The 27,435-nt window shown below is 46.4% G+C and overlaps 1 protein-coding gene across 1 annotated transcript; it reads left to right on the top strand.

The window, feature by feature from the left end:
• Positions 1-6,358: 6,358 nt before the first annotated feature.
• On the top strand, positions 6,359-8,475 carry LOC118938766 (extensin-like). Its single transcript, XM_036943648.1, has 2 exons — positions 6,359-6,766; positions 8,209-8,475. The coding sequence occupies exons 1-2, from the start codon at positions 6,359-6,361 to the stop codon at positions 8,473-8,475; spliced, it is 675 nt and encodes a 224-aa protein (XP_036799543.1).
• Positions 8,476-27,435: the final 18,960 nt, after the last annotated feature.

Genomic DNA, 27,435 nt, shown 5'->3' with positions numbered 1-27,435 from the left:
TCCCCGTCTACCTACTGAGACACTGTTCAATAATAAATGTCTGACCTCATATTTATTTGACTTATTTGTTGTTTTTTTCTTGTCAGAGGATTCTTGAGGTAATATTGCAGAAGGAGCCTGTGAATTAAAGACAGGACCTGTCCCAAATGGCACCCTATTCCCTACATAGTGCACTACTTTAGACCAGGGACCTATGGAACCCTATTCCCTACATAGTGCACTACTTTAGACCAGGGACCTATGGAACCCTATTCCATACATAGTGCACTACTTTTTATTTATTTACCTTTATTTAACCAGGTAGGCAAGTTGAGAACAAGTTCTCATTTACAATTGCGACCTGGCCAAGATAAAGCAAAGCAGTTCGACAGATACAACGACACAGAGTTACACATGGAGTAAAACAAACATACAGTCAATAATACAGTATAAACAAGTCTATATACAATGTGAGCAAATGAGGTGAGAAGGGAGGTAAAGGCAAAAAAGGCCATGGTGGCAAGGTAAATACAATATAGCAAGTAAAACACTGGAATGGTAGTTTTGCAATGGAAGAATGTGCAAAGTAGAAATAAAAATAATGGGGTGCAAAGGAGCAAAATAAATAAATAAATTAAATACAGTTGGGAAAGAGGTAGTTGTTTGGGCTAAATTATAGGTGGGCTATATACAGGTGCAGTAATCTGTGAGCTGCTCTGACAGTTGGTGCTTAAAGCTAGTGAGGGAGATAAGTGTTTCCAATTTCAGAGATTTTTGTAGTTCGTTCCAGTCATTGGCAGCAGAGAACTGGAAAGAGAGGCGGCCAAAGAAAGAATTGGTTTTGGGGGTGACTAGAGAGATATACCTGCTGGAGTGTGTGCTACAGGTGGGAGATGCTATGGTGACCAGCGAGCTGAGATAAGGGGGGACTTTACCTAGCAGGGTCTTGTAGATGACATGGAGCCAGTGGGTTTGGCGACGAGTATGAAGCGAAGGCCAGCCAACGAGAGCGTACAGGTCGCAATGGTGGGTAGTATATGGGGCTTTGGTGACAAAACTTTAGACCAGGGACCTATCTAACCCTATTCCCTACATAGTGCACTACTTTAGACCAGGGACCTATGGAACCCTATTCCCTACATAGTGCACTACTTTTGACCGGGTGCCCATAGTGCACTATGTAAGAAATAAGCCGTCTGTTTGTGACTCAGCTGGTGGGTTGTATCTGAGGTCACTCCATTATCATTGCTAATGCGCTGTGAGATTGGGAGCTAATTGATAATGCATGCTAATTGATATTAGCGCCCCTTCATTGCCGTAACGAAGAAAACATACAGCCCACTAACACAGTAACGCAGCGCTGTGGGCTAAAATGCCTTTAGCATAATCTTCCTCTCGCTCCACGCTTCGCCTAGTTGATTTGCTGGCCGATTCTTTGCGCTTCACCTCAGGACAATCAAGCATCCTACTCATAAAGACAATTCCTGGAGGGGAAGGAAGACAGACAGAGCATGAGGGAGAGAGATAGGAGTGTCTAACCAAGGATGAAAATACTCAGAGGTGTTGTTGTGCTTAAGCATAAGGAGCCAGATAGCGTACTCATAAAGTCTACAGTATTAGGGATGGGTCGTAATGCTATAGTGTTAGCCAGTTAGCATACTCATAAAGTCTACATTATTAAGGATGCGTCATAATGCTATACTGTTAGCCAGTTAGCCAGTTAGCATACTCATAAAGTCTACAGTATTACTGTAAGGATGGGTTGTAATGCTATAGTGTTAGCCAGTTAGCATACTCATAAAGTCTACATTATTAAGGATGCGTCATAATGCTATACTGTTAGCCAGTTATCCAGTTAGCATACTCATAAAGTCTACAGTATTAAGGATGGGTTGTAATGCTATAGTGTTAGCCAGTTAGCATACTCATAAAGTCTACATTATTAGGGATGGGTTGTAATGCTATAGTGTTAGCCAGTTAGCATACTCATAAAGTCTACAGTATTAAGGATGCGTCATAATGCTATACTGTTAGCCAGTTAGCCAGTTAGCATACTCATAAGGTCTACAGTATTAAGTATGGGTCGTAATGCTATACTGTTAGCCCTTGTGCCCCCCTTCTGCCCCCTTCTGTCCCCCTTCTGCCCCCCTTCTGTCCCCCTTCTGCCCCCCTTCTGTCCCCCTTCTGCCCCCCTTCTGTCCCCCTTCTGCCCCCCTCTCTGTCCCCCTCTCTATCCTGGGGGAAATCCCAGCAGGCTGCCTCCAACCAAAACACATAAACAACACATTTCCTCCCTTCCCCCCCTGCCTCCTTATCCTACAGGCAGGGGTGAGGGGGAGCTGACTGGCTGATTGGCTGGCTGGCTGGTGAATGAAAAACACATCTGAACCTCAAACACAGCAGACCCAGGAGACAGAGGTTATCAGCCAGGTGGTGTGTGTGTGTGTGTGTGTGTGTGTGTGTGTGTGTGTGTGTGTGTGTGTGTGTGTGTGTGTGTACCAGCCATTAGCCTCCAACACCAGCTGCTGCTGAGTCCCCTAACAGACAGAGCAGCACCACTAGGGAGAGGGATCAATGTAACAGACTGAGCAGCACCACTAGGGAGAGGGATCAATGTAACAGTCAGAGCAGCACCACTAGGGAGAGGGATCAATGTAACAGTCAGAGCAGCACCACTAGGGAGAGGGATCAATGTAACAGACACAGCAGCACCACTAGGGAGAGGGATCAATGTAACAGACACAGCAGCACCACTAGGGAGAGGGATCAATGTAACAGACACAGCAGCACCACTAGGGAGAGGAATCAATGTAACAGACAGACCAGCACCACTAGGGAGAGGGATCAATGTAACAGACACAGCAGCACCACTAGGGAGAGGGATCAATGTAACAGACACAGCAGCACCACTAGGGAGAGGGATCAATGTAACAGACACAGCAGCACCACTAGGGAGAGGGATCGGTTAACAGAACCCACAACCCTGGGAGAGATGCTCCTGGGTGAAAACGAAGTCTAGGCAAAACAGGTAGAGAATGAGGACAAGTCTGGAAGAGTCGAGGGGGGAAGGACGGGAGGAGACTAGGAGAGAGGAGGAGGGAGGAGGAGAGAGAGAGAGAGAGAGAGGAGGCGAGAGGAGGAGAGAGGAGGAGAGAGAGAGAGAGAGCGGAGGAGAGAGGAGGAGAGAGAGAGAGGAGGAGAGAAGAGGAGAGAGGAGGAGGATGGAAATGCTTCCACAATTATCTCAGTATGAAGGGTTTTAGGATGTCGAGAGAAAGGGAGAGAGAGAGAGAGAGAGAGAGAGAGAGACACAAAGACACAGAGACACAGAGAGAGAGAGAGAGAGACACAGAGACACAGAGAGAGAGAGAGACACAGAGACACAGAAACAGAGAGACACAGAGACACAGAGAGAGAGACAGAGAGACACAGAGAGAGAGAGAGAGAGAGAGAGAGAGAGAGAGAGAGAGAGAGAGAGAGAGAGAGAGAGAGAGAGAGAGAGAGAGAGAGAGAGCTGTTCAGTTGGGGAGGTCAGTGTACAGACCAGTAAGTGTTAGTTGGGATAACTGCTTCTGAGTGAGTCACACATCACACCAAGGCCTTTACATGGAACTGACTCAGGAGAGGCTACATCCCAAACTGCATCCTATTTCTCCATAGGGTTCAGGTAAAAAGTAGTGCACTATGTAGGTAATAGTGTGCCATTTGGATACAAGACAGAAACATTGACTGTGATAGACATTGACAACGGTCTAGTGGTTATAACTACTGCCTTCTCTATATCTCCTCAATACTGTACATCAAAGTATTTAGGTGAAAACCAACCTGGTCAATTCAATGGATCGGGATTGTACACAAACGCTTTGCCAAAATTGTCTTCAACAGTGTGTAGGAAGGTAAACCCTGTCTGCTCTGAGCATTATGGGGCTGTACCAAGAGGCACCATTGAAGATACTAATTCACCACCCACCAATAACAACAACACTGTAGCGACACGTTATAAAATAAAAAATCATGACATGTTGAAGACTCAGACTACATTACATTAAGGGAGTTTGTTCTGAGTACATTATATTAAGGGAGTTTGTTCTGAGTACATTATATTAAGGGAGTTTGTTCTGAGTACATTATATTAAGGGAGTTGGTTCTGAGTACATTATGGAGTTTGTTCTGAGTATGTTATATTAAGGGAGTTTGTTCTGAGTACATTATATTAAGGGAGTTGGTTTTGAGTACATTATATTAAGGGAGTTGGTTCTGAATACATTACATTAAAACTCTTTAGAGATACTGGTTCCCATTTGGGAATCTACCCTCCCACGTTCAGCTGGAACGGTGGCGCATGGAACGCAAAAATATTCTCAGAAATATTTAACCTCCACACATTAACAAGTCCAATACCTCAAATGAAAGATAAACACCTTGTTCATCTAGCCAGCAAGTCAGATTTCTAAAATGTTTTACGGTGAAAACATTGCACATATATATGTAAAACCACCACCAGACAGCTCATTTGAATAGCCAAAACATGCAATCAACAAACGCAGGATTAAAAAATAAATAATTCACTAACCTTTTGAAAATCTTCATCAGATGACAGTAATAGGACATGTTACACAGTACATTTTTTTTTTCAATAATATGCCATTTATATCCATAAATGTCCATTTACATTGAGTTCATGTTCAGAAATTACTCAAAAATGTCCGCAGGAAATCTATGTAGCGCGGCAAGATAGCGTAAATAGACATCATAAACTTTGACTAAATATACATGTTCTACATATAGTTAGAAAGATACACTGCTTCTTTATGCAACCGCTGTGTTAGATTTATTTTTAACGTTACAGAAATCGCACACTATTCAATATTCTGAGACGGCGCTCAGATATAAGCTACATTTCTCCGTAATGTTGGAGTCAACAGAAACACAGATTTAAGCATAAATATTCCCTTACCTTCGATGGTCTTCGTTCAGAATGTTCTGGAAAGGTTCATACTTACCCAATACATCGTTTGGTTTCAAGTCTTGCGTCTTTGTATTAGCGACTGCTAATAACATCAGCTGAAATGCACCCAAAATGTCCTCTGGTCCGGAAAAGTTGCGCATCAAAACTTCAAAATTACATATTATATGTCGACTAAACTGGTCAAACTAAGTGCAGAAGCAAGCTTTATGATGTTATAGACATACTAAACAATTTTCAATTCAACCGGTCATTGCTTGTCCTTCTTCTGAGTGCTGGAACAAAGGAATGGCTGGGACCAATTCGCGCCACAACGCACAACATATTTTCTCATGGCACACACTAATTTCACTCCCATAGGGCCAATTCTCGCGGGATTCGAACGATTAAAAGCTCTACTGAATGAGGACATCTAGTGGAAGACATAGAAAGTCTCCCCAGAATCATAACTGGTTGGGAAGGGTGGGGGCGATGACGTCAAAGTTGCTCCAACTTTCATGACCACAAAAACTAGTTTGGAAGAATGCCTGCCCTGTGAGTTCTGCTATACTTACAGACATAATTCCAACGGTTTTAGAAGCTTTAGAGTGTTTTCTATCCAATAATAATTATTATATGCATATATTAGCAATTTTTGACAGATTTTTTTTTCAGTTTACTAGGGTACCCAATTCCTCCAAAGGGGCATAAGTCTGCCATATCCTTAACAGGTTTTAAGGGAGTTGGTTCTGAGTACATTACATCAATGGAGTTGGTTCTGAGTACATTATATTAAGGGAGTGGGTTCTGAGTACATTATATTAAGGGAGTTTGTTCTGAGTACATTATATTAAGGGAGTTGGTTCTGAGTACATTACGTTAAGGGAGTTGGTTCTGAGTACATAGTAATAAGGGAGTTGGTTCTGAGTACATTACAAGGCTAGGTGGGACACTAGCGCCCCATCGACAACGTCCAGTGAAATTGCAGAGCTCGATATTCTAAATACAACATTTAGTAATATTAAACATTTATGAAAATAAATGGGGGAAATGGGGGAAAGCACACCATGCGATTATGTGAGGACAGTGCCCGCCAACATTTTTCAAACCAGCAGAGGCATCACAAAAGTCGGAAATAGCGATAAAATAAATCAATTACCTTTGAAGATCTTCCTCTGTTTGCAATCCCAAGGGTCCCAGCTACACAAAAAATGGTCGTTTTGTTCGATAAAGTCCTTCTTTATATCCTAAAAAAATCAGTTTAGTTGGCACGTTTGATTCAGTAATCCACCCATTTCACGAGTTCAACATGCATACAAAGGAATCCCAAAAGCACCCCAAAAACTTCATCCAAACAAGTCAAACAATGTCTCTAATCATCCCTCAGATACCCTAATATGTAAATAAATGATACAATTTAATACGGAATGTAGTATGTTCAATACCGGAGATAAAATAACGAGGTGCGCGCCCCCATCCACGCTCCCTAATCCACGCTCCCCCATCCACGCTCCCCCGTCCACGCTCCCTCGTCCACGCTCCCATCCACGCTCCCTCGTCCACGCTCCCTCGTCCACGCTCCCTCATCCACGCTCCCTCGTCCACGCTCCCCCGTCCACGCTCCCCCGTCCACGCTCCCTCGTCCACGCTCCCTCGTCCACGCTCCCTCGTCCACGCTCCCCCGTCCACGCTCCCCCATCCACGCTCCCTCATCCACGCTCCCCCGTCCACGCTCCCCCGTCCACGCTCCCCCGTCCACGCTCCCCCGTCCACGCTCCCTCATCCACGCTCCCTCATCCACGCTCCCTCATCCACGCTCGCTGGGCATTCTGTATTAAGGGAGTTGGTTTTCAGTGCATTGTATTAAGGGAGTTGGTATTCAGTGCATTGTATTAAGGGAGTTGGTATTCAGTGCATTGTATTAAGGGAGTTGGTATTCAGTGCATTGTATTAAGGGAGTTGGTTTTCAGTGCATTGTATTAAGGGAGTTGGTTTTCAGTGCATTGTATTAAGGGAGTTGGTATTCAGTGCATTGTATTAAGGGAGTTGGTATTCAGTGCATTGTATTAAGGGAGTTGGTATTCAGTGCATTGTATTAAGGGAGTTGGTGCTAAGTATATAATATTAAGGGAGTGACATTATTTACTCTACCACCCTTCCTCAGCTGACTCCTCCTCCCTTCGCCCCAGCTGACTCCTCCTCCCTTCCTCCCAGCTGACTCCTCCTCCCTTCCTCCCAGCTGACTCCTCCTCCTTCCTTCCATCAGCTGACTCCTCCTCATTTCCCCAGCTGACTCCTCCTACCTTCCCCAGCTTACTTCTCCTCCCTTCCCCAGCTGATTCCTCCTCCCTTCCTCCCAGCTGACTTCTCCTCCCTTCCTCAGCTGACTCCCTCCTCCCTTCCCAAGCTGACTCCTCCTCCCTTCCCCCAAGCCGACTCCTCCTCCCGTCCCCCAGCCGACTCTTCCTCCCTTCACCCAGCTGACTCCTCCTCACTTCCCCCCAGCTAACCCTTCCTCCCTTCCCCGAGCTGACTGCTCCTCCCTTCTTCGCAGCTGACTCCTCCTCCCTTCCCCCCAGCCGACTCCTCCTCCCTTCCCCCCAGCCGACTCCTCCTCCCTTCCCCCAGCTGACTCCTCCTCCCTTCCCCCCAGCCGACTCCTCCTCCCTTCCCCCAGCTGACCCCTCCTCCCTTCCCCCCAGCCGACTCCTTCTCCCTTCCCCTCAGCTAACTCCTCCTCCCTTCCCTCCTGCTGACTGCTCCTCATTTCCCCAGCTGACTCCTCCTACCTTCCCCAGCTAACTCCTCCCTTCCCCAGCTGATTCCTCCTCCCTTCCTCCCAGCTGATTCCTCCTCCCTTCCTCCCAGCTGACTCCTCCTCCCTTCCTCAGCTGACTCCTCCTCCCTTCCCCAGCTGACTCCTCCTCCCTTCCCCCAAGCCGACTCCTCCTCCCATCCCCCAGCCGACTCTTCCTCCCTTCCCCCAGCTGACTCCTCCTCACTTCCCCCCAGCTAACCCTTCCTCCCTTCCCCGAGCTGACTGCTCCTCCCTTCTTCGCAGCTGACTCCTCCTCCCTTCCCCCCAGCCGACTCCTCCTCCCTTCCCCCAGCTGACTTCTCTTCCCTTCCCCCCAGCCGACTCCTCCTCCCTTCCCCCAGCTGACTCCTCCTCCCTTTCCCCCAGCCGACTCCTCCTCCAATCCCCTCAGCCAACTCCTCCTCCCTTCCCCACATGCTGACTCCTCCTCCCTTCCCCCAGCTGACTCCTCCTCCCTTTCCCCCAGCCGACTCCTCCTCCCATCCCCTCAGCCAACTCCTCCTCCCTTCCCCACATGCTGACTCCTCCTCCTGTCGCCCTGCTGACTCATCCTCCCTTCCCCCAGCCAATTCCTCCTGCCTTCCCCCAGCTGACTGCTCCTCCCTTCCCCCAGCTAACTCCTCTTCCCTTCCCCCAGCCGACTCCTCCTCCCTTCCCCCAGCTGACTTCTCCTCCCTTCCCCCAGCCGACTCCTCCTGCCTTCCCCCAGCTGACCTCCCTTCCCCCCATCTGACTCCTCCTCCCTTCCTCCCAGCTAACTCCTCCTCCCTTCCCTCCTGCTGACTGCTCCTCCCTTCCCCCAGCTGACTCCTTCTCTCTTCCCCCCAGCTAACTCCTCCTTCCTTCCCTCAGTTGACTTCTCCACCCTTTCCCCAGCTGACTCCTCCTCCCTACCCCCAGCTAACTCCTCCTCCCTTCCCCCCAGTTTACTCCTCCTTCCTTCCCCGCAGCTGACTCCTTCCCCCTTCTCCCCCAGCTGACTCCTCCTCCCTTCCCCCCAGCTGACTCCTCCTCTCTTCCCCCCAGCTGACTCCTCTTTCCTTCCCCCAGTTGACTCCTCCTCCCTTCCCCCAGCTGACTCCTCCTTCCTTCCCTTCTTGTTACCTAATAATATTTTTCTCATAAAGAAGGGGTTTATTCATGGTCAAACACATTCTATTATGTTTTTTGTTTCCCATCGATCCAATTTGAGTTATTAATGCTTCCGAAGGAGAGGAGAGAGATAATTTGACCTTTCGGGATTGAACTGAACAATACTGTCAAATTAATAGAAATTAGAATTAAGCTATTAGTACAAGGAGACCTTGATCCTTCTAGACCTGGTTCTGGCCTGCTTGTAACAGAAATAGACAAGATGTCTGATTGAGCCTAATTAAAAATGATGAAGCAGCTACTTACTCTGGTCAATGAGCATTGATTGAGAGGAATGTTGATGCGGAGAGGAGCGTGGCCTGGGGCTGGGGATGGGATGGGATGGGATGGGATGGGCTGGGCTGGGAGTGGGGATGGGGTTGGGGCTGTGCTGGGCTGGGGCTGGGGCTGGGGTTGGGTTGGGCTGGGCTGGGCTGGGGCTGGGCTGGGCTGGGGCTGGGGCTGGGGCTGGGATGGGGCTGGGCTGGGGCTGGGGTTGGGCTGGGCTGGGCTGGAGCTGGGCTGGGATGGGGCTGGGCTGGGGCTGAGCTGGGGCTGGGCTGGGAAGGCTGGGCTGGGTTGGGGATGGGCTGGCCTGGGGCTGAGCTGGGCTGGGATGGGCTGGGGATGTGATGGGCTGGGGCTGGGCTGGGCTGGGTTGGGGATGGGCTGGCCTGGCCTGGGGCTGAGCTGGGCTGGGATGGGCTGGGGCTGGGATGGGCTGGGCTGGGATGGGGATGGGGCTGGGCTGGGATGGGATGGGCTGGGGCTGGGATGGGTTGGGCTGGGCTGGGCTGGGCTGGGCTGGGCTGGGGATGGGGCTGGGCTGGGATGGGATGGGCTTTTGTTTCATCACAATACCGGAGAGCAACCTCTGTCCAGTGAAGTCCACAAAGCATATTGCATTTAACAAACAGTTACATGACCTACAGCACGGTCAATCAAGTTAATGTTTCCCACATTTTCGGACTACTAAACAACTATTGATTTAGAACGACTGAGAGTTACCACAAGTCACAGAGAAAAAAGGAGCTGCCTCCACTATTCCAGCACCATTTCAAAAACAGGAGCTGCCTCCACTAGTCCAGCACCATTTCAACAACAGGAGCTGCTTCCACTATTCCAGCAACATTTCAACAACAGGAGCTGCCTCCACTAGTCCAGCACCATTTCAACAACAGGAGCTGCCTCCACTAGTCCAGCACCATTTCAACAACAGGAGCTGCCTCCACTATTCCAGCACCACTTCAACAACAGGAGCTGCTTCCACTATTCCAGCAACATTTCAACAACAGGAGCTGCCTCCACTGTTCCAGCACCATTTCAACAACAGGAGCTGCCTCCACTAGTCCAGCACCATTTCAACAACAGGAGTTGCCTCCACTAATCCAGCACCATTTCAACAACAGGAGCTGCCTCCACTAGTCCAGCACCATTTCAACTTCAGCATTTCAACATCATCAGATCACTTCTGCTTAGTCTAATACAGAGACAACTAAACAATTAAAACTATTTAGTCCAATCAACGTTAGCCAAATATCATGTGACTGTTCCTAGTACTGATTTCTGTGTCCGTGTCCGTGTGTGTGTGTCTGTGTGTCCATGTGTCTGTGTGTCTGTGTGTGTGTGTGTGTGTGTGTTGCCGCGTTCACATGCTAGTCGGAACTTGGAAACTCTGACATTTTTGACCTGCTAATTGGTTGTAGTTATCCAGTTAGAGTTCAACCAGCTAGCGAGTCGGACATTTCAGAGTTCTCTAGTTTCGACTAGGCACCTGAATGCGGCATATGTGTGCGAAGAAGAAAATAAACATGTTGACTCAACCTAATTGTAGATGGCTGGCTTCCCTTTTGGGTTGGCCAGGAACATTCACAGTTGAGCACAGTCAGTTTAGCTCAACTCTGATAGGCTATTATTGTATGATAAAATCATATTTAAAAGAGGCCAACTGCTCGCTGGCTTCATTTGCATTCAGTGCTATGGGAGGCAGCAATATCATACTCGTTCAGACCAGACAGGATCAGATAGATGACCTACACATACAGAGACAGAGGGAGCTGTTTCACTGACCAGACAGGATCAGATAGATGACCTACACATACAGAGACAGAGGGGGCTGTTTCACTGACCAGACAGGATCAGATAGATGACCTACAGAGACAGAGGGGGCTGTTTCACTGACCAGACAGGATCAGATAGATGACCTACACATACAGAGACAGAGGGGGCTGTTTCACTGACCAGACAGAATCAGAGAGATGACCTACAGAGACAGAGGGGGCTGTTTCACTGACCAGACAGGATCAGATAGATGACCTACACATACAGAGACAGAGGGGGCGCTGTTTCACTGACCAGACAGGATCAGATAGATGACCTAAACATACAGAGACAGGGGGGGCTGTTTCACTGACCAGACAGGATCAGATAGATGACCTACACATGCAGAGACAGAGGGGGCTGTTTCACTGACCAGACAGGATCAGATAGATAACCTACACATACAGAGACAGAGGGGGCTGTTTCACTGACCAGACAGGATCAGATAGATGACCTACACATACAGAGACAGAGGGGGCGCTGTTTCACTGACCAGACAGGATCAGATAGATGACCTACACATACAGAGACAGAGGGGGCGCTGTTTTGCTGACCAGACAGGATCAGATAGATGACATACACATACAGAGACAGAGGGGGCGCTGTTTCACTGACCAGACAGGATCAGATAGATGACCTACAGAGACAGAGACAGAGGGGGCGCTGTTTCACTGACCAGACAGGATCAGATAGATGACCTACACATACAGAGACAGAGGGGGCGCTGTTTCACTGACCAGACAGGATCAGATAGATGACCTACAGAGACAGAGGGGGCTGTTTCACTGACCAGACTGGATCAGATAGATGACCTATACATACAGAGACAGAGGGGGCGCTGTTTCACTGACCAGACAGGATCAGATAGATGACCTACAGAGACAGAGGGGGCTGTTTCACTGACCAGACAGGATCACCTACACATACAGAGACAGAGGGGGCGCTGTTTCACTGACCAGACAGGATCAGATAGATGACCTGCACATACAGAGACAGAGGGGGCGCTGTTTCACTGACCAGACAGGATCAGATAGATGACCTACACATACAGAGAGAGAGGGGGCTGTTTCACTGACCAGACAGGATACGATAGATGACCTACAGAGACAGGGGCGGCTGTTTCACTGACCAGACAGCATCAGATAGATGACCTACACATACAGAGACAGAGGGGGCGCTGTTTCAAAGTGTGTGTGGACGAGGACCCATGGAGGATAGGGTGCCATGTGGACGAGGACCCACGGGGAATAGGGTGGCATGTGGACGAGGACCCATGGGGAATGGGTGGCATGTAGTGTGGACCAGGACCCATGGGGAATAGGGTGCATTGTGGACCAGGACCCAAGGGGAATAGGGTGGCATGTGGACGAGGACCCATGGAGGATAGGGTGGCATGTGGACCAGGACCCATGGGGAATAGGGTGGCATGTGGACCAGGACCCATGGGGAATAGGGTGGCATGTGGACCAGGACCCATGGGGAATAGGGTGGCATGTGGACCAGGACCCAAGGGGAATAGGGTGGCATGTGGACCAGGACCCATGGGGAATAGGGTGGCATGTGGACAAGGACCCATGGGGAATAGGGTGGCATGTGGTGTGGACCAGGACCCATGGGGAATAGGGTGCATTGTGGACCAGGACCCATGGGAAATAGGGTGGCATGTGGACCAGGACCCATGGGGAATAGGGTGGCATGTGGACCAGGACCCATGGGGAATAGGGTGGCATGTGGACCAGGACCCATGGGAATAGGGTGGCATGTGGACCAGGACCCATGGGGAATAGGGTGGCATGTGGACCAGGACCCATGGGGAATAGGGTGGCATGTGGACGAGGACCCATAGGGAATAGGGTGGCATGTGGAAAAGGACCCATGGGGAATAGGGTGGCATGTGGACGAGGACCCATGGGGAATGGGTGGCATGTGGTGTGGACCAGGACCCATGGGGAATAGGGTGGCATGTGGACCAGGACCCACGGGGAATAGGGTGGCATGTGGACCAGGACCCACGGGGAATAGGGTGCATTGTGGACCAGGACCCATGGGGAATAGGGTGGCATGTGGACCAGGACCCACGGGGAATAGGGTGCAATGTGGACCAGGACCCATGGGGAATAGTGTGCTGTTTGGTTAACAACAGCCTCTCTACTGCAGGATGATTTTACATCTTTGCTCACTGGGCAGTCTGTCCCATGCTGAAGAGAGAGGGCAACTGGCTCACTGGGCAGTCAGCCCCATGCTGAAGAGAGAGGGCAACTGGCTCACTGGGCAGTCAGCCCCATGCTGAAGAGAGAGGGCAACTGGCTCACTGGGCAGTCTGCCCCATGCTGAAGAGAGAGGGGGACTGGCTCACTGGGCAGTCTGCCCCATGCTGAAGAGAGAGGGGAACTGGCTCACTGGGCAGTCTGCCCCATGCTGAAGAGAGAGGGGGACTGGCTCACTGGGCAGTCTACCCCATGCTGAAGAGAGAGGGGAACTGGCTCACTGGGCAGTCTGCCCAATGCTGAAGAGAGAGGGGAACTGGCTCACTGGGCAGTCTGAAGAAAGAGAGGCAGGAGAAGAAGGAAAAGACGTGGATAATGGGTCAAACAGAGAGAGAGAGAGAGAGAGAGAGAGAGAGAGAGAGAGAGAGAGAGAGAGAGAGAGAGAGAGAGAGAGAGAGAGAGAACAGGCAATTGGAACTGGAATTTGTCAAACAGGTTGATCATGAAGAGAAGTGAGGAAGTGGAGAGCAGAATGAGGAGATTTTAGAGGATTTATTTAGATTTTTTTATTTCACCTTTATTTAACCAGGTAAGCTAGTTGAGAACAAGTTGTAATCAAAACAAATCAAATGTATTTATATAGCTCTTCGTACATCAGCTGATGTCTCAAAGTGCCTTACAGAAACCCAGCCTAAAACCCCAAACAGCAAGCAATGCAGGTGTAGAAGCACGGTGGCTAAAACTCCCTAGAAAAGCCAGAACCTAGGAAGAAACCTAGAGAGGAACCAGGCTATGAGGGGTGGCCAGTCCTCTTCTGGCTGTGCCGGGTGGAGATTATAACAGAACATGGCCAAGATGTTCAAATGTTCATAAATGACCAGCAGGGTCAAATAATAATAATCACAGTAGTTGTCGAGGATGCAACAGGTCAGCACCTCAGGAGTAAATGTCAGTTGGCTTTTCATAGCCGATCATTCAGAGTATCTCTACCACTCCTGCGGTCTCTAGAGAGTTGAAAACAGCAGGTCTGGGACAGGAAGCACGTCCGGTGAACAGGTCAGGGTTCCATAGCCGCAGGCAGAACAGTTGAAACTGGAGCAGCAGCACGGCCAGGTGGACTGGGGACAACAAGGAGTCATCATGTCAGGTAGTCCTGACATGTTCTCATTTTCAAATGCGACCTGGCCAAGATAAAACAAAGCAGTGCGACAAAAACAACAACACAGAGTTACACACGGAGTAAACAAACGTACAGTCAATAACACAATATCAAAAATCTATATACAGTGTGTGCAAATTAGAGTAAGGTGGTAAGGCAAATAGGCCAATAGTAGAGAAGTAATTACAATTTAGCAGATTAACACTGGAATGACAGATGAGCAGATGATGATGTGCAAGTAGAGATACTGGTGTGCAAAAGAGCAAAGATGAGGTAGGTAGATTGTATGGGCTATTTACAGATGGGCTGTGTACAGCTGCAGCGATCAGTTAGCTGCTCAGACAGCTGGTGCTTAAAGTTAGAGAGGGAGCTATGAGTCTCCAGCTTCATTGATTTTTGCAATTCGTTCCAGTCATTGGCAGAAGAAAACTGGAAGGAAAGGCGGTCAAACGAGGTGTTGGCTTTGGGGATGACCAGTGAAATATACCTGCTGGAGCACCTGCTACGACTGGGTGTTGCTATGGTGACCAGTGAGCTGAGATAAGGCGCGGCTTTACCTAGCAAAGACTTATAGATGACCTGGAGCCAGTGGGTTTGGCGACGAATATGTAGCGAGGGCCAGCCGACGAGAGCAGCAATCAACTGAGCGCTGAATCATTGCTATGTATTTAAATAAAAAACAAAAAATAATGTATTTTAAATATAACTAGGCAAGTCAGTTACGAACAAATTCTTATTTACAATGACGGCCTACCCCGGACGACGCTGGGTCAATTGTACGCCACCCTATGGGATTCCCAATCACGGGCGGTTGTGATATAGCCTGTATTTGAACCAGGATCTGTAGTGACACCTCCAGCGCTGAGACTTAGTGGTTAGACCGCTGCGCCACTCGGGAGCCCGTGGAACAGGTGGTTAAGGAAAGCATCATCATCAGAAACTGAAACAGCAACAGTTTCATTAGAAACTATGGGACTCCCAATCACGGGCGGTTGTGATACAGCCTGTATTCGAACCAGGATCTGTAGTGATGCAGGTGGTTAAGAAAAGCATCATCAGAAACAGATTTTACTCAAATATTTATCACCAACGTAACATTTTCTTGGAAACAGGAGTTTTTATCCAAGCCGTTGCAATCATGAAATTAACATATTTCTCAGAAATGATCAATGTTCTCCTTCAGGAATCTAAAAGCCGTCTCCTCCTTCCTTCTTTCCGACCAGTTTCCCATTCGTAATCAAGTGTGGTAGCCATGGAAACAGCTGTAACTGAATGTAATGAAGCACGCCACGTCTCATATCAGCTGTGTGTGACTGACCAAACACACGCACACGCACACCCACACACACACACACACGCAATTATCTTATTTCCTGTTCTTACAGCGTTGGTTTGCTGCTGTGGACTCCGGCTTGTTAATGACCTCTTAGAAAAAGTGCACTGATCTGACAGTGATGTGTCTCAAATGGTACCCCCTCTTTTATATAGTGCTCTACTTTTGGCTATGGATCTAATCAAAAGTAGTGCACTATATAGGTAATAGGGTGCCATAGGGCTCTAATCTAAAGTATTACACTATATAGGTAATAGGGTGCCATAGGGCTCTAATCTAAAGTATTACACTATATAGGGAATAGGGTACCATTTTGGGACTCATTCAACTAAGTATTCAACTAAGTACATTTTAAACACAACCCGGGGGATGAATAGGTCAGCCATTTTGAATACAACCCTGGTGATGAATAGGTCAGCCATTTTGAATACAACCCTGGTGATGAATAGGTCAGCCATTTTAAACACAACCCGGGGGATGAATAGGTCAGCCATTTTAAACACAACCCGGAGGATGAATAGGTCAGCCATTTTGAATACAACCCTGGTGATGAATAGGTCAGCCATTTTAAACACAACCCGGAGGATGAATAGGTCAGCCATTTTGAATACAACCCTGGTGATGAATAGGTCAGCCATTTAAAACACAACCCTGGTGATGAATAGGTCAGCCATTTTGAATACAACCCTGGTGATGAATAGGCCAGCCACAACATGAAGATCCAGCAATCAGTTGATCAGAAGTCCTTGTTTGGCCTCCTGTGGCCTGATTTAAACTGTAATGTGGTTGAACGTAATGTCCACAGACAGTTTAGTGGTTAATCACACAGAGCAGCAGTCTGCCGTCACTTAATAATACAGACAGGAAGCCAATATGTCAGCGCTGGGTTTCCTAATGTAGAAGATAGATTTGTTGCATGCTAACTATGACATTAGCGCACAAACGGCTGGGTACAGATGGAGTATGGTAAATGCTGTGATATTAGCGCACACACGACTGGGTATGGAAGGAGCATGGTAAATGCTGTGATATTAGCGCACACACGACTGGGTATGGAAGGAGCATGGTAAATGCTAACTATGATGTTAGCGCTCACATGGCCTGGTACCGATGGAGCATGCTAATGCTTACTATGATATCAGCGCTCACACGGCTGGGTACGGATGGAAAACATGCTAAATGCTAACTATGATATTAGTGCTTACATGGATGGGTATGGATGAGCTAACGTTAATAACAGTATGTACAGGCTAGAGAACGATGCACTAATAGGGTGACAAGGGGATTGAAGCTTCCTATGGCATACAGTGGTACATGACAAAGAGATGTAAGCTTCCTGTTGAATATAGTGGTACATGACAAAGGGATGGAAGCTTCCTGTTGAATATAGTGGTACATGAATAGGAAATTGAAGCTTCCTGTTCAATATAGTGGTACATGACAATGAGATTGAAGCTTCCTGTTCAATATAGTGGTACATGACAATGAGATTGAAGCTTCCTGTTCAATATAGTGGTACATGACAATGAGATTGAAGCTTCCTGTTCAATAGAGTGGTACATGACAAGGTGATTGAAGCTTCCTGTTGAATATAGTGGTACGTGACAAAGAGATTGAAGCTTCCTGTTGAGTATAATTGTACATGAATAGGAAATTGAAGCTTCCTGTTCAATATAGTGGTACATGACAATGAGATTGAAGCTTCCTGTTCAATATAGTGGTACATGACAATGAGATTGAAGCTTCCTGTTGAATATAGTGGTACATGACAAGTGTATTGAAGCTTCCTGTTGAATATAGTGGTATGTGACAAGTGTATTGAAGCTTCCTGTTCAATATAGTGGTACATGACAAGGAAGCCTCCTGTTGAATATAGTGCTACATGACAGGGGGATAGAAGCCTCCTGTTGAATATAGTGGTACATGACAAGGAAGCCTCCTGTTCAATATAGTGGTACATGACAATGAGATTGAAGCTTCCTGTTGAATATAGTGCTACATGACAGGGGGATGGAAGCCTCCTGTTGAATATAGTGCTACATGACAGGGGGATGGAAGCCTCCTGTTGAATATAGTGCTACATGACAGGGGGATGGAAGCCTCCTGTTGAATATAGTGCTACATGACAGGGGGATGGAAGCCTCCTGTTGAATATAGTGCTACATGACAGGGGGATGGAAGCCTCCTGTTGAATATAGTGCTACATGACAGGGGGATGGAAGCCTCCTGTTGAATATAGTGCTACATGACAGGGGGATGGAAGCCTCCTGTTGAATATAGTGGTACATGACAGGGAAGCCTCCTGTTGAATATAGTGGTACATGACAAGGAAGCCTCCTGTTGAATATAGTGGTACATGACAGGGGGATGGAAGCCTCCTGTTGAATATAGTGGTACATGACAAGGAAGCCTCCTGTTGAATATAGTGGTACATGACAGGGAAGCCTCCTGTTGAATATAGTGGTACATGACAAGGAAGCCTCCTGTTGAATATAGTGGTACATGACAGGGAAGCCTCCTGTTGAATATAGTGGTACATGACAAGGAAGCCTCCTGTTGAATATAGTGGTACATGACAAGGAAGCCTCCTGTTGAATATACGTTTTATAAGCGTACTTGGTAGGTCTGGAAAACAGAGTACTCATGGGAGCATACTTTTTCACTTCCTTTTCCAAAGAGGCTATCCCACAACACCTTGTGACACAGCGAAAGTCAAAAAAGTCCCTGCTTGGGAGAAATAGTTCCAGGGGAATAATGTCTATTTATTCACCAAATGTATTTCATGTGCTTTTTTAATTCATATGTTGAACCACTGCTGTTTATCAGCCTGCTAGCCACGCTGTCAGTTAGCGCGTCGGATGCAATGGCTAGCTAGCAGCCGATCTCATCCTGGTTATCAGCGGTTTGGGGATGAACAACTAAACAAACTAATCCAAAAAATCAGTAATGTAAAGACCCAGACATGTTTTTTAATCCTGAATTTGAGCTTTTGCTAGCCAGCTAATGACAAATGTAGTAAATAATTAAAACAATTGTTTTTTAAATTCAGCGACAGATGTCAACTGATACATTCATTTTCCATGACATTGGCAGGACAAAACAGTTGTTCCCCGACTGGTTTGGAGGTAAGACATTTAAAGAAAATCTGATTTAAAAACATACAAAATTCAGCTAGCTGTCTTTTATTCAATCTTGCTAGCCAGACAATATATTGTGCGTTCTTCCATAATCAATACATGTGTTGTGTCCTGAATATCATTAATGTGTTTGACTGTTATTTTATCAAATAAATTAACTACGTTTAATTATTACAATGATTAAATGAATCCTGTAACAATTAACTCATCAGTAATCTTGGGGCACCACGGGAAAGGTTATTTAACGAGTTACTATCTCCCGATTAAACTCTAAAGATCAATCTCATTCTGAATGTCGCAAAATTCTTGGATATCTGCACGAATCCTAGCATAAATGATGAATCAGCGATATATAAATTGGCTTAGTTCTTTATTTACTAACTAACTAAATAATCACACAGAAATACATAAACAGACAAGCACACACGGTATAGTTATTAGTTACTAAGACAATGCAATGAAAGGTCCCTAGTGGACTAAACTGATATGATGGCTTGTTACACAATGAAAAGAGAGGGGCATGTAAGAAAGAGTGGGAGAAGAAGAGACAAATTAATTCAGCTATCGTACAGTTGAATAATATGCCCATCGTAAATACAGATATTTAGCACCCTAACAACCACTCATTCGAATTTTAGAAATGCAATGTACATATTTATGATTGTATGTCTTTTGTCGTCTCGCTCTGTTGAAATCACTCGATCAGTCTGTGGAGAGTAGCTCAGCAGAAGTCACTGTGTCTATCGTAGCTGTAGCTTTTCTGTCTCGGAGTGTCCTCCAGAGGTTTTACCCTGCATTGTTCAGTGGGCACTGTTCATGAAAATAGAGGTATCTATAGTGGTGAAAGTAAATTGTTCTTTGTCACATGATTTGTTTCCGTGATATTGTGTCGTTCTCACATTTTTGGATGTTGTAGTTTTGGCGGGAGGGATCTCCTCGTAACAAAAGGGTTATTTCCCCCTCAAAAGGGTTATTTCCCCCCCCCCCTTTCCCCCTGTGGGCGCTGTAGACCCACGGTAATCTGATCCTTCAGATCTTCACGTGACAGTCATGACACATGCATGCTGTGTCTGTTCACCTAACTTTTGCTAACTTTCTTCTAGTCACTTTCCCCTCCCCCCTCGTGTATCATCATTGCATATAAAGAAAACAATTTGAATAATGAAATGATCAATTAAAAGTAAATTGATGTCAATTTGATCAAGCCTATTAATGTGCAGAACTGTTTACAAAACCATTGCACATTAAACAACGGTACTTGTGGATGTCAGCAACTTTGAACCTGCGCTGAACTATGAGCAGCGAGGTTCATTTCTCCCACCCCTTGGCCTTATGTTTCTGCTCTGTTCTCCTCAGGTTGAAGCACATCCCACCCCATCACCCAGACAGATGTAAAGACCATGGCAGCCTCCCGCCCATCCAGGAAAATCACAGGAGTTTAGTCAGGAGTTTATTCAGCAGTGTGCAACATCACTATGTTAGAAGCACATTATTCTCTATCATGCAGAATTGTCAGCTCATTGTAACATATGAAGCTCGTTCTAGAATACAGGCGTGGGTGATTTCTGCCTGTACTTCACAGTGTGCAAGCTTCTATTTCTACCTAGTAAAAACACAAAGTTCAACTATTCATAGTCTACAGTTTACACCACAATTAGCTGAAAGAGGTGTTAGTGAAGGGCTGGAACAAAAACCTGTAAACTCCTGTCCCGTGTATAAAAAAAACTGTCTGTGCCTGTCATGACAATTTGCCCTCATGTACTGAACAAGCTTTAATAATCACCTTTGTGTCCTTCACTTGGGGATGCTACAATGTTTATTATTTTCTACTGAGCCATTTACTTCATGCTCCTGTTCTTATCTTTTTACATTATTTTTTATTGTTAATGCATTGTCGAGAAGGAACTTGCAAATAAGCATTTCATTGGACTATGTCTATCCTGTACGACTAAGACAACTTGACTTCTTTTGTAAAATGGACTGTGTTCTAATGGACTGTGTTCTAAAGGAATGTGTTCTAATGGACTGTGTTCTAATGAACTGTATTCTAAATGGACTGAGTTCGAATGGACTGAGTTCTAATGGATTGTGTTCTAAATGGATTGAGTTCTAATGGACTGAGTTCTAATGGACTGTGTTCTAATGGACTGTGTTCTAAAGGACTGAGTTCTAATGGACTGAGTTCTAATGGACTGAGTTCTAAAGGACTGAGTTCTAATGGACTGAGTTCTAATGGACTGAGTTCTAAAGGACTGAGTTCCAATGGACTGAGTTCTAAAGGACTGAGTTCTAATGGACTGAGTTCTAAATGGATTGAGTTCTAATGGACTGAGTTCTAATGGACTGTGTTCTAAAGGACTGTGTTCTAATGGATTGTGTTCTAAATGGATTGAGTTCTAATGGACTGTGTGTCTTTATTATTAACAGCTTGTGTACGATCTCTAATATTAGGGGAGTCTCAAGGTTTTGCTCGCCTTAGTTAGAGTACGGCACGATGAGCTGTAGATCATACTAAACTCAAGCTAAAAAGGAAACGTCTTCTCACTGTCAACTGTGTTTATTTTCATGTTGTGATGTTTGGTGAAGACCTGCCTTACAACAGGCCTACAAGCCCTCAGTCCAGCCTCTCTCAGCCTATTGCGGACAGTCTGAGCACTGATGGAGGGATTGTGTGTTCCTGGTGTAACTCAGGCAGTTGTTGTTGCCATCCTGTACCTGTCCCGCAGGTGTGATGTTCTGATGTACTGATCCTGTGCAGGTGTTGTTACACGTGATCATCCACTGCGAGGACGATCAGCTGTCCATCCTGTCTTCCTGTAGCGCTGTCTTAGGCGTCTCACAGTACGGACATTACAATTTATTGCCCTGGCCACATTTGCAGTCCTCATGCCTTGTTGCAGCATGCCTAAGGCATGTTCACGCAGATAAGCAGGGACCCTGGGCATCTTTCTTTTCTGTGTTTTTCAGAGTCAGTAGAAAAGCCTCTTTAGTGTCCTAAGTTTTCATAACTGTGAATTGTCTACCATCTGTAAGCTCTTAATGTCTTAACGACCGTTTCACAGGTGCATGTTCATTAATTGTTTATGGGTGATTGAACAAGCATGGGAAACAGTGTTAAAACCCTTTACAATGAAGATCTCTGAAGTTATTTGGATTTTTACGAATTATCTTTGAAAGACAGGGTCCTGAAAAAAGGGATAGTTTCTTGTTTTGTTGAGTTTATTTACCAAGAGAGTTTTCATCAATTTTTTTCGTAGCTGTCTATTTACCACCACAAACAGATACTTTTTAGCCCTAAAGGAGACATGGATCACCCCAGAGAACACTGCTACTCCAGCTGCTCCTTCTTCATCTGACTATGTTTTCTCTCAAAGTCCGAGAGCATCTGGTGTTCACGATGGTGGTACAGGTCTATTCATTTCAGATTTAGTCTTTTCTCCTCCTCTCACCGGTCCACATCCTCATTTGAATTCCATGTAGTCACTATCACTTCTCCACTCAAGCTTAACATTATTTTCAAATATCGCCCACCAGGTGCCCTAGGAGAGTTCCTCAATAAGCTTGACACCTTGATAAGCTAATTTCCTGACAATGCCTCACCACTTTTCATACTTGGCAACTTCATCCTCCCGACATCTGCCTTCGATTAATTTGGGCTCCCGAGTGGCGCAGCGGTCATTCCAAGAGGCGACACTACTAGCTGCTAGCTGTGCCACCAGAGACTCTGGGTTCGAGCTCTGTCGCATCCGGCCAGGACCGGGAGGTCCATGGGGCGATGCACAATTGGCCTAGCATCGTCCGGGTTAGGGAGGGTTTGGCTGGTAGGGATATCCTCGTCTCATCGCGCACTAGCAACTCCTGTGGCGGGCCGGGCGCAGTGCACGCTAACCAGGTCGCCAGGTGCACGGTGTTTCCTCCGACACATTGGTGCGGCTGGCTTCCGGGTTGGATGCGCGCTGTGTTAAGAAGCAGTGCGGCTTGGTTGGATTGTGTATCGGAGCCCGTACGTGAGTTGTAGCGATGAGACAAGAGAGTAACTAATAACTATTGGATACCACGAAATTGGGGAGAAAACGGGGTCAAATTTAAAAAATATGAAAAAATAAATGTGTTCTTAATTAAAACTGACTTGCCTAGTTAAAGGTTAAATAAAAATAAAACATTTCTTTGCAACTCTCTTATTCCCCTACTTGTCTCTGTTGACCTCACCCTTTACCAGTCCCCTCCAACTCACAAGGCAGGCAATACGCTTCACCTCATGTTTACTTCTCGCCTACTAACCTCACTGCAACCCCCCTCCAGGTCTCTGATCACTACATTGTTATCCTTTTCTGTCTCCCTTTCCTTCAACCCTAACCACTCAGCCCCTACCCAGATGGTCATGAGCCGTCTCTCTCCCACTACTCTCTCCGCTTCTATCTATCATCTCTCCCTTCTGCTAAATATTTCTCCCTGCTGTCTCCTGAGTCTGCCTCTTCGACCCTACTCTCCTCCCTTTCCGCATCCTATGACTCTCACTGTCCTCTCACTGTCCTCTCGCCGTCCTTTCACTGTCCTCTCGCCGTCCTTTCACTGTCCTCTCACTGTCCTCTCGCCGTCCTCTCACTGTCCTTTCACTGTCCTCTCGCTGTCCTCTCACCGTCCTCTCACCGTCCTACCGTCCTCTCACTGTCCTCTCACTGTCCTCTCACCGTCCTCTCACTGTCCTCTCACCGTCCTCTCACTGTCCTCTCACTGTCCTCTCACTGTCCTCTCGGCCCTCCCCTCCTGCTCTGTGGCTTAGTTCCACTCCCTCCTCTCTACCTTCTATTCCTCTTTCACTGCTAAAACCACTTTCTACCACTCTAAATTTCAAGCTTCTGCCTCCAACCCTAGGAAACTATTTTCCACCTTCTCCTCCCTTCTTAATCATCCACCCCCTCCCCTGCTCTCCTCCCTCTCTGCAGACAACTTTGTCAACCAATTTGAAAAAACATCCGTTACACTTTCACTCAGCCACACAGATCTACCTTGACCTTTTTCTCTCCTCTCTCTCCGGATGACATTCTGCGACTACTGAGGTCTGGCCACCTGACAACCTGCCCACTTGACCCCATCCCCTCCTCCCTTCTCCAGACCATCTCTGGAGACCTTCTCCCATTCCTCACTTCCCTCATCAACTCATCCCTGACCACTGGCAGCGTCCCCTCTGACTTCAAAATTGCCGGAGTTCCTCCCCTACTCATGAAACCGACATTCAACTCCTCTGACGTCAAAAATGACAGACCAGTATCCCTTCATTATTTTCATTCCAACACACTCGAGAGTGCTCTCTCGTTATCTCTCTCAGAAAGATCTTCCTGACCGTAACCAGCCAGGCTTCAAGACGGGTCACTCAACAGAGTCACTCTTCCCTGTGTCACAGAGGCTCTCCGCACTACCAAAGCTGTCTCTCTCCTCTGTTATCATCCTCCTAGATATATCCGCTGCCTTCAACACCACAAACCATTAGTTCCTCCTCTCCACCCGCTCAGGTCTGGTTGTCTCAGGCTATGCACACTCTTGGATTGCATCCTACCTGGAAGGCCGCTCCTACCAGATGACATGAAGACTTCTGACGTGGAGAGGATCTGTGTCTTCACCACATACTCTCACTACTGGTATCCCCCAGGGCTCGGTTCTAGGCCCTCTCCTCTTCTCTCTATACACCAAGTCACTCGGCTCCGTCATATCCTCACATGGTCTCTCCCATCACTGATATGCGGATGACACTCAACTGCTTTTCTCCTTCCCCCCCTTCTGAGATGCAGGTGACAACACGCATCTCTGCGTGCCTGGCAGATATTTCAGCTTGGACCCTCACTGGGGTTGAGCTCCCTGACATCCAGGACATCAGGCCCTAAAAGTTGTCCTTGACTCCAGCCATTCAAGACACAGACTCTTCCCTCTGCTACAGCATGGGACCAAAAAAGCTCCTTCACAGTTTAACAGCTTCTACCACCAAGCCATATGACGGCTACCAGGACTACCACACCATATTGATGCCACACACACTAAGACACACACACACACACACATACACAAACACACGTACCACTGCACATGGACTCGGTAGTGGTATTGTTTTTGTTATTTTCTTGTATTTTTTTTCCATTTAGTTTATTTGGCAAATGTTTCTTACTTACTTTGAAAAAATCTTAACACTCTGCGTTGTTGGATAGGGGCTCGTAAGTAAGAATTTCATGGTAAACCTGTTGTATTCCAGCATGTGTGACAAATACAATAATAACAAACAATGAATTTAATTTCATTTAGTTGACACAGTGAAAAGAAGGAAGTCTGTGCAGAGTAAAAATATACCAAAACATGCATCCTTTTTGCAACAAGGTACTAAGGTAATACTGCATAAAAAATGTGGCAAAGCCCTTTTTGTCCTGAATACAGAGTATGGGGCTTTAAATATTTAATGTTCTTGAGAGTCTTGAAAGTTTTTAAAAAATATTTTTAAATCGATTTTAAAATCTATGGCTAGACTTGAAAATGTCTGTCTAGTAATGATCAACAATCAACTTGACAGAGCTTGAAGAATTTAAAAAAGTGTAAATATTGTACAAATATTGTACAATCCAGGTGTGGAAAGCTCTTAGAGACTTACCCAGAAAGTCTCAGAGCTGTAATCGCTGCCAAAGGTGATTCTAACATCTATTGACTCAGGGGAGCGAATACTTAAGTAAGATATTTGTGTATTTGATGTTCAATCGATTAGCTAAATAAAAAAATAAAAAACACTATGTCATTGTGGGTTACTGTCTGTAGATGGGTGAGAGAAATAATCGATTTAATACATTTTGAATTCAGGCTGTAACAAAACCAAATGTGAAATAACTCAACTTTCTGAATAAGGCACTGTACCTACAGGAAGTAGGAGTGCTGCAGAAGAGGAAGTGGCCACCACCCTACAGAAGCACCAAGGCCATCGACGGTGCCAATGTACAGAAGGAACGGGTCAGGGCACTGACAGATGACAACGTCGTGGAGGAGATGACAGACAAAGTTTTTATTAAAATACAATTTTTAATTTAATTAATCATACATAGACAATTTTCTAAGGTAAAAACACACATCATCATGTACTAATGACAACTAACCTTGTTAAAAAAAAAAACGTTAAAAATAATCAGAAAACAAAAATTATAACAACGAACGCCTGATCATTTTTTTTTTTTTTTAAATATGAATTAAGAACGATTCCATTATGGCCAACATGACGACATGTCAGCCTCTAAATACCCACAGAAAAACACATTGTTTTTCTGTGGGAATTTTGTGGGCAGAACACCAACTCTCTTTCACCATGTCGACTGAAGTGGAAGCATCCAGAAGCAGGAAAACTCAGCTGGAGACGTGAGTTCTTTGAAGCGGTGGATCTGTTGCAATCGGAAAGTGGAGAGACGATTTGATCAAGAAGGGCTAGGGATAGAAGCAAGATAAGAGAAAATCATAATTGACACAGGAAAAGGAAACACAACTCAACTGGATGCACAGTCCTTTGATTCTCTTCCCCACGCAGCTAGACACAGGCCACCTGCTGATCCAGCTCCACATGTCGGGAGACATCACAAAGAAAACCCCATACAGCACTGTCCCAGCGGTTTCTTCAACTCCGGTCCAACTTCATCCTGAAACTAGAGGTATCTTCAACTCTGGTCCAACTTCACCCTGAAACTAGAGGTCTCTTCAACTCCGGTCCAACTTCACCCACAAACTAGAGGTTTCTTCAACTCTGGTCCTACTTCACCCTGAAACTAGAGGTATCTTCAACTCTGGTCCAACTTCACCCTGAAACTAGAGGTCTCTTCAACTCTGGTCCTACTTCACCCTCAAACTAGAGGTCTCTTCAACTCTGGCCCTACTTCACCCACAAACTAGAGGTTTCTTCAACTCTGGTCCTACTTCACCCTGAAACTAGAGGTATCTTCAACTCTGGTCCAACTTCACCCTGAAACTAGAGGTCTCTTCAACTCTGGTCCTACTTCACCCTCAAACTAGAGGTCTCTTCAACTCTGGCCCTACTTCACCCACAAACTAGAGGTTTCTTCAACTCTGGCCCTACTTCACCCACAAACTAGAGGTTTCTTCAACTCTGGTCCTACTTCATCCTGAAACTAGAGGTATCTTCAACTCTGGTCCAACTTCACCCTGAAACTAGAGGTCTCTTCAACTCCGGTCCAACTTCACCCACAAACTAGAGGTTTCTTCAACTCTGGTCCTACTTCACCCTGAAACTAGAGGTATCTTCAACTCTGGTCCAACTTCACCCTGAAACTAGAGGTCTCTTCAACTCTGGTCCTACTTCACCCTCAAACTAGAGGTCTCTTCAACTCTGGCCCTACTTCACCCACAAACTAGAGGTTTCTTCAACTCTGGTCCTACTTCACCCTGAAACTAGAGGTATCTTCAACTCTGGTCCAACTTCACCCTGAAACTAGAGGTCTCTTCAACTCTGGTCCTACTTCACCCTCAAACTAGAGGTCTCTTCAACTCTGGCCCTACTTCACCCACAAACTAGAGGTTTCTTCAACTCTGGCCCTACTTCACCCACAAACTAGAGGTTTCTTCAACTCTGGTCCTACTTCATCCTGAAACT

Source organism: Oncorhynchus mykiss, chromosome 14 (genome assembly GCF_013265735.2).
Source record: "Oncorhynchus mykiss isolate Arlee chromosome 14, USDA_OmykA_1.1, whole genome shotgun sequence".
NCBI classification, from domain to species: domain Eukaryota; kingdom Metazoa; phylum Chordata; class Actinopteri; order Salmoniformes; family Salmonidae; genus Oncorhynchus; species Oncorhynchus mykiss.
Note: the sequence above shows the minus strand (reverse complement) of the source record. Positions and strands in the feature narration are given on the sequence as shown.

What these genes read in the sequence shown, in the direction of transcription:
- LOC118938766 (XM_036943648.1), top strand. Translation starts at nt 6,359, where the DNA reads ATGTTCAATACCGGAGATAAAATAACGAGGTGCGCGCCCCCATCCACG. An exon ending in GGGCATTCTGTATTAAGGGA is followed by an intron (nt 6,767 to 8,208) that starts GTTGGTTTTCAG and finishes CCTTTCCCCCAG; the next exon opens with CCGACTCCTCCTCCCATCCC.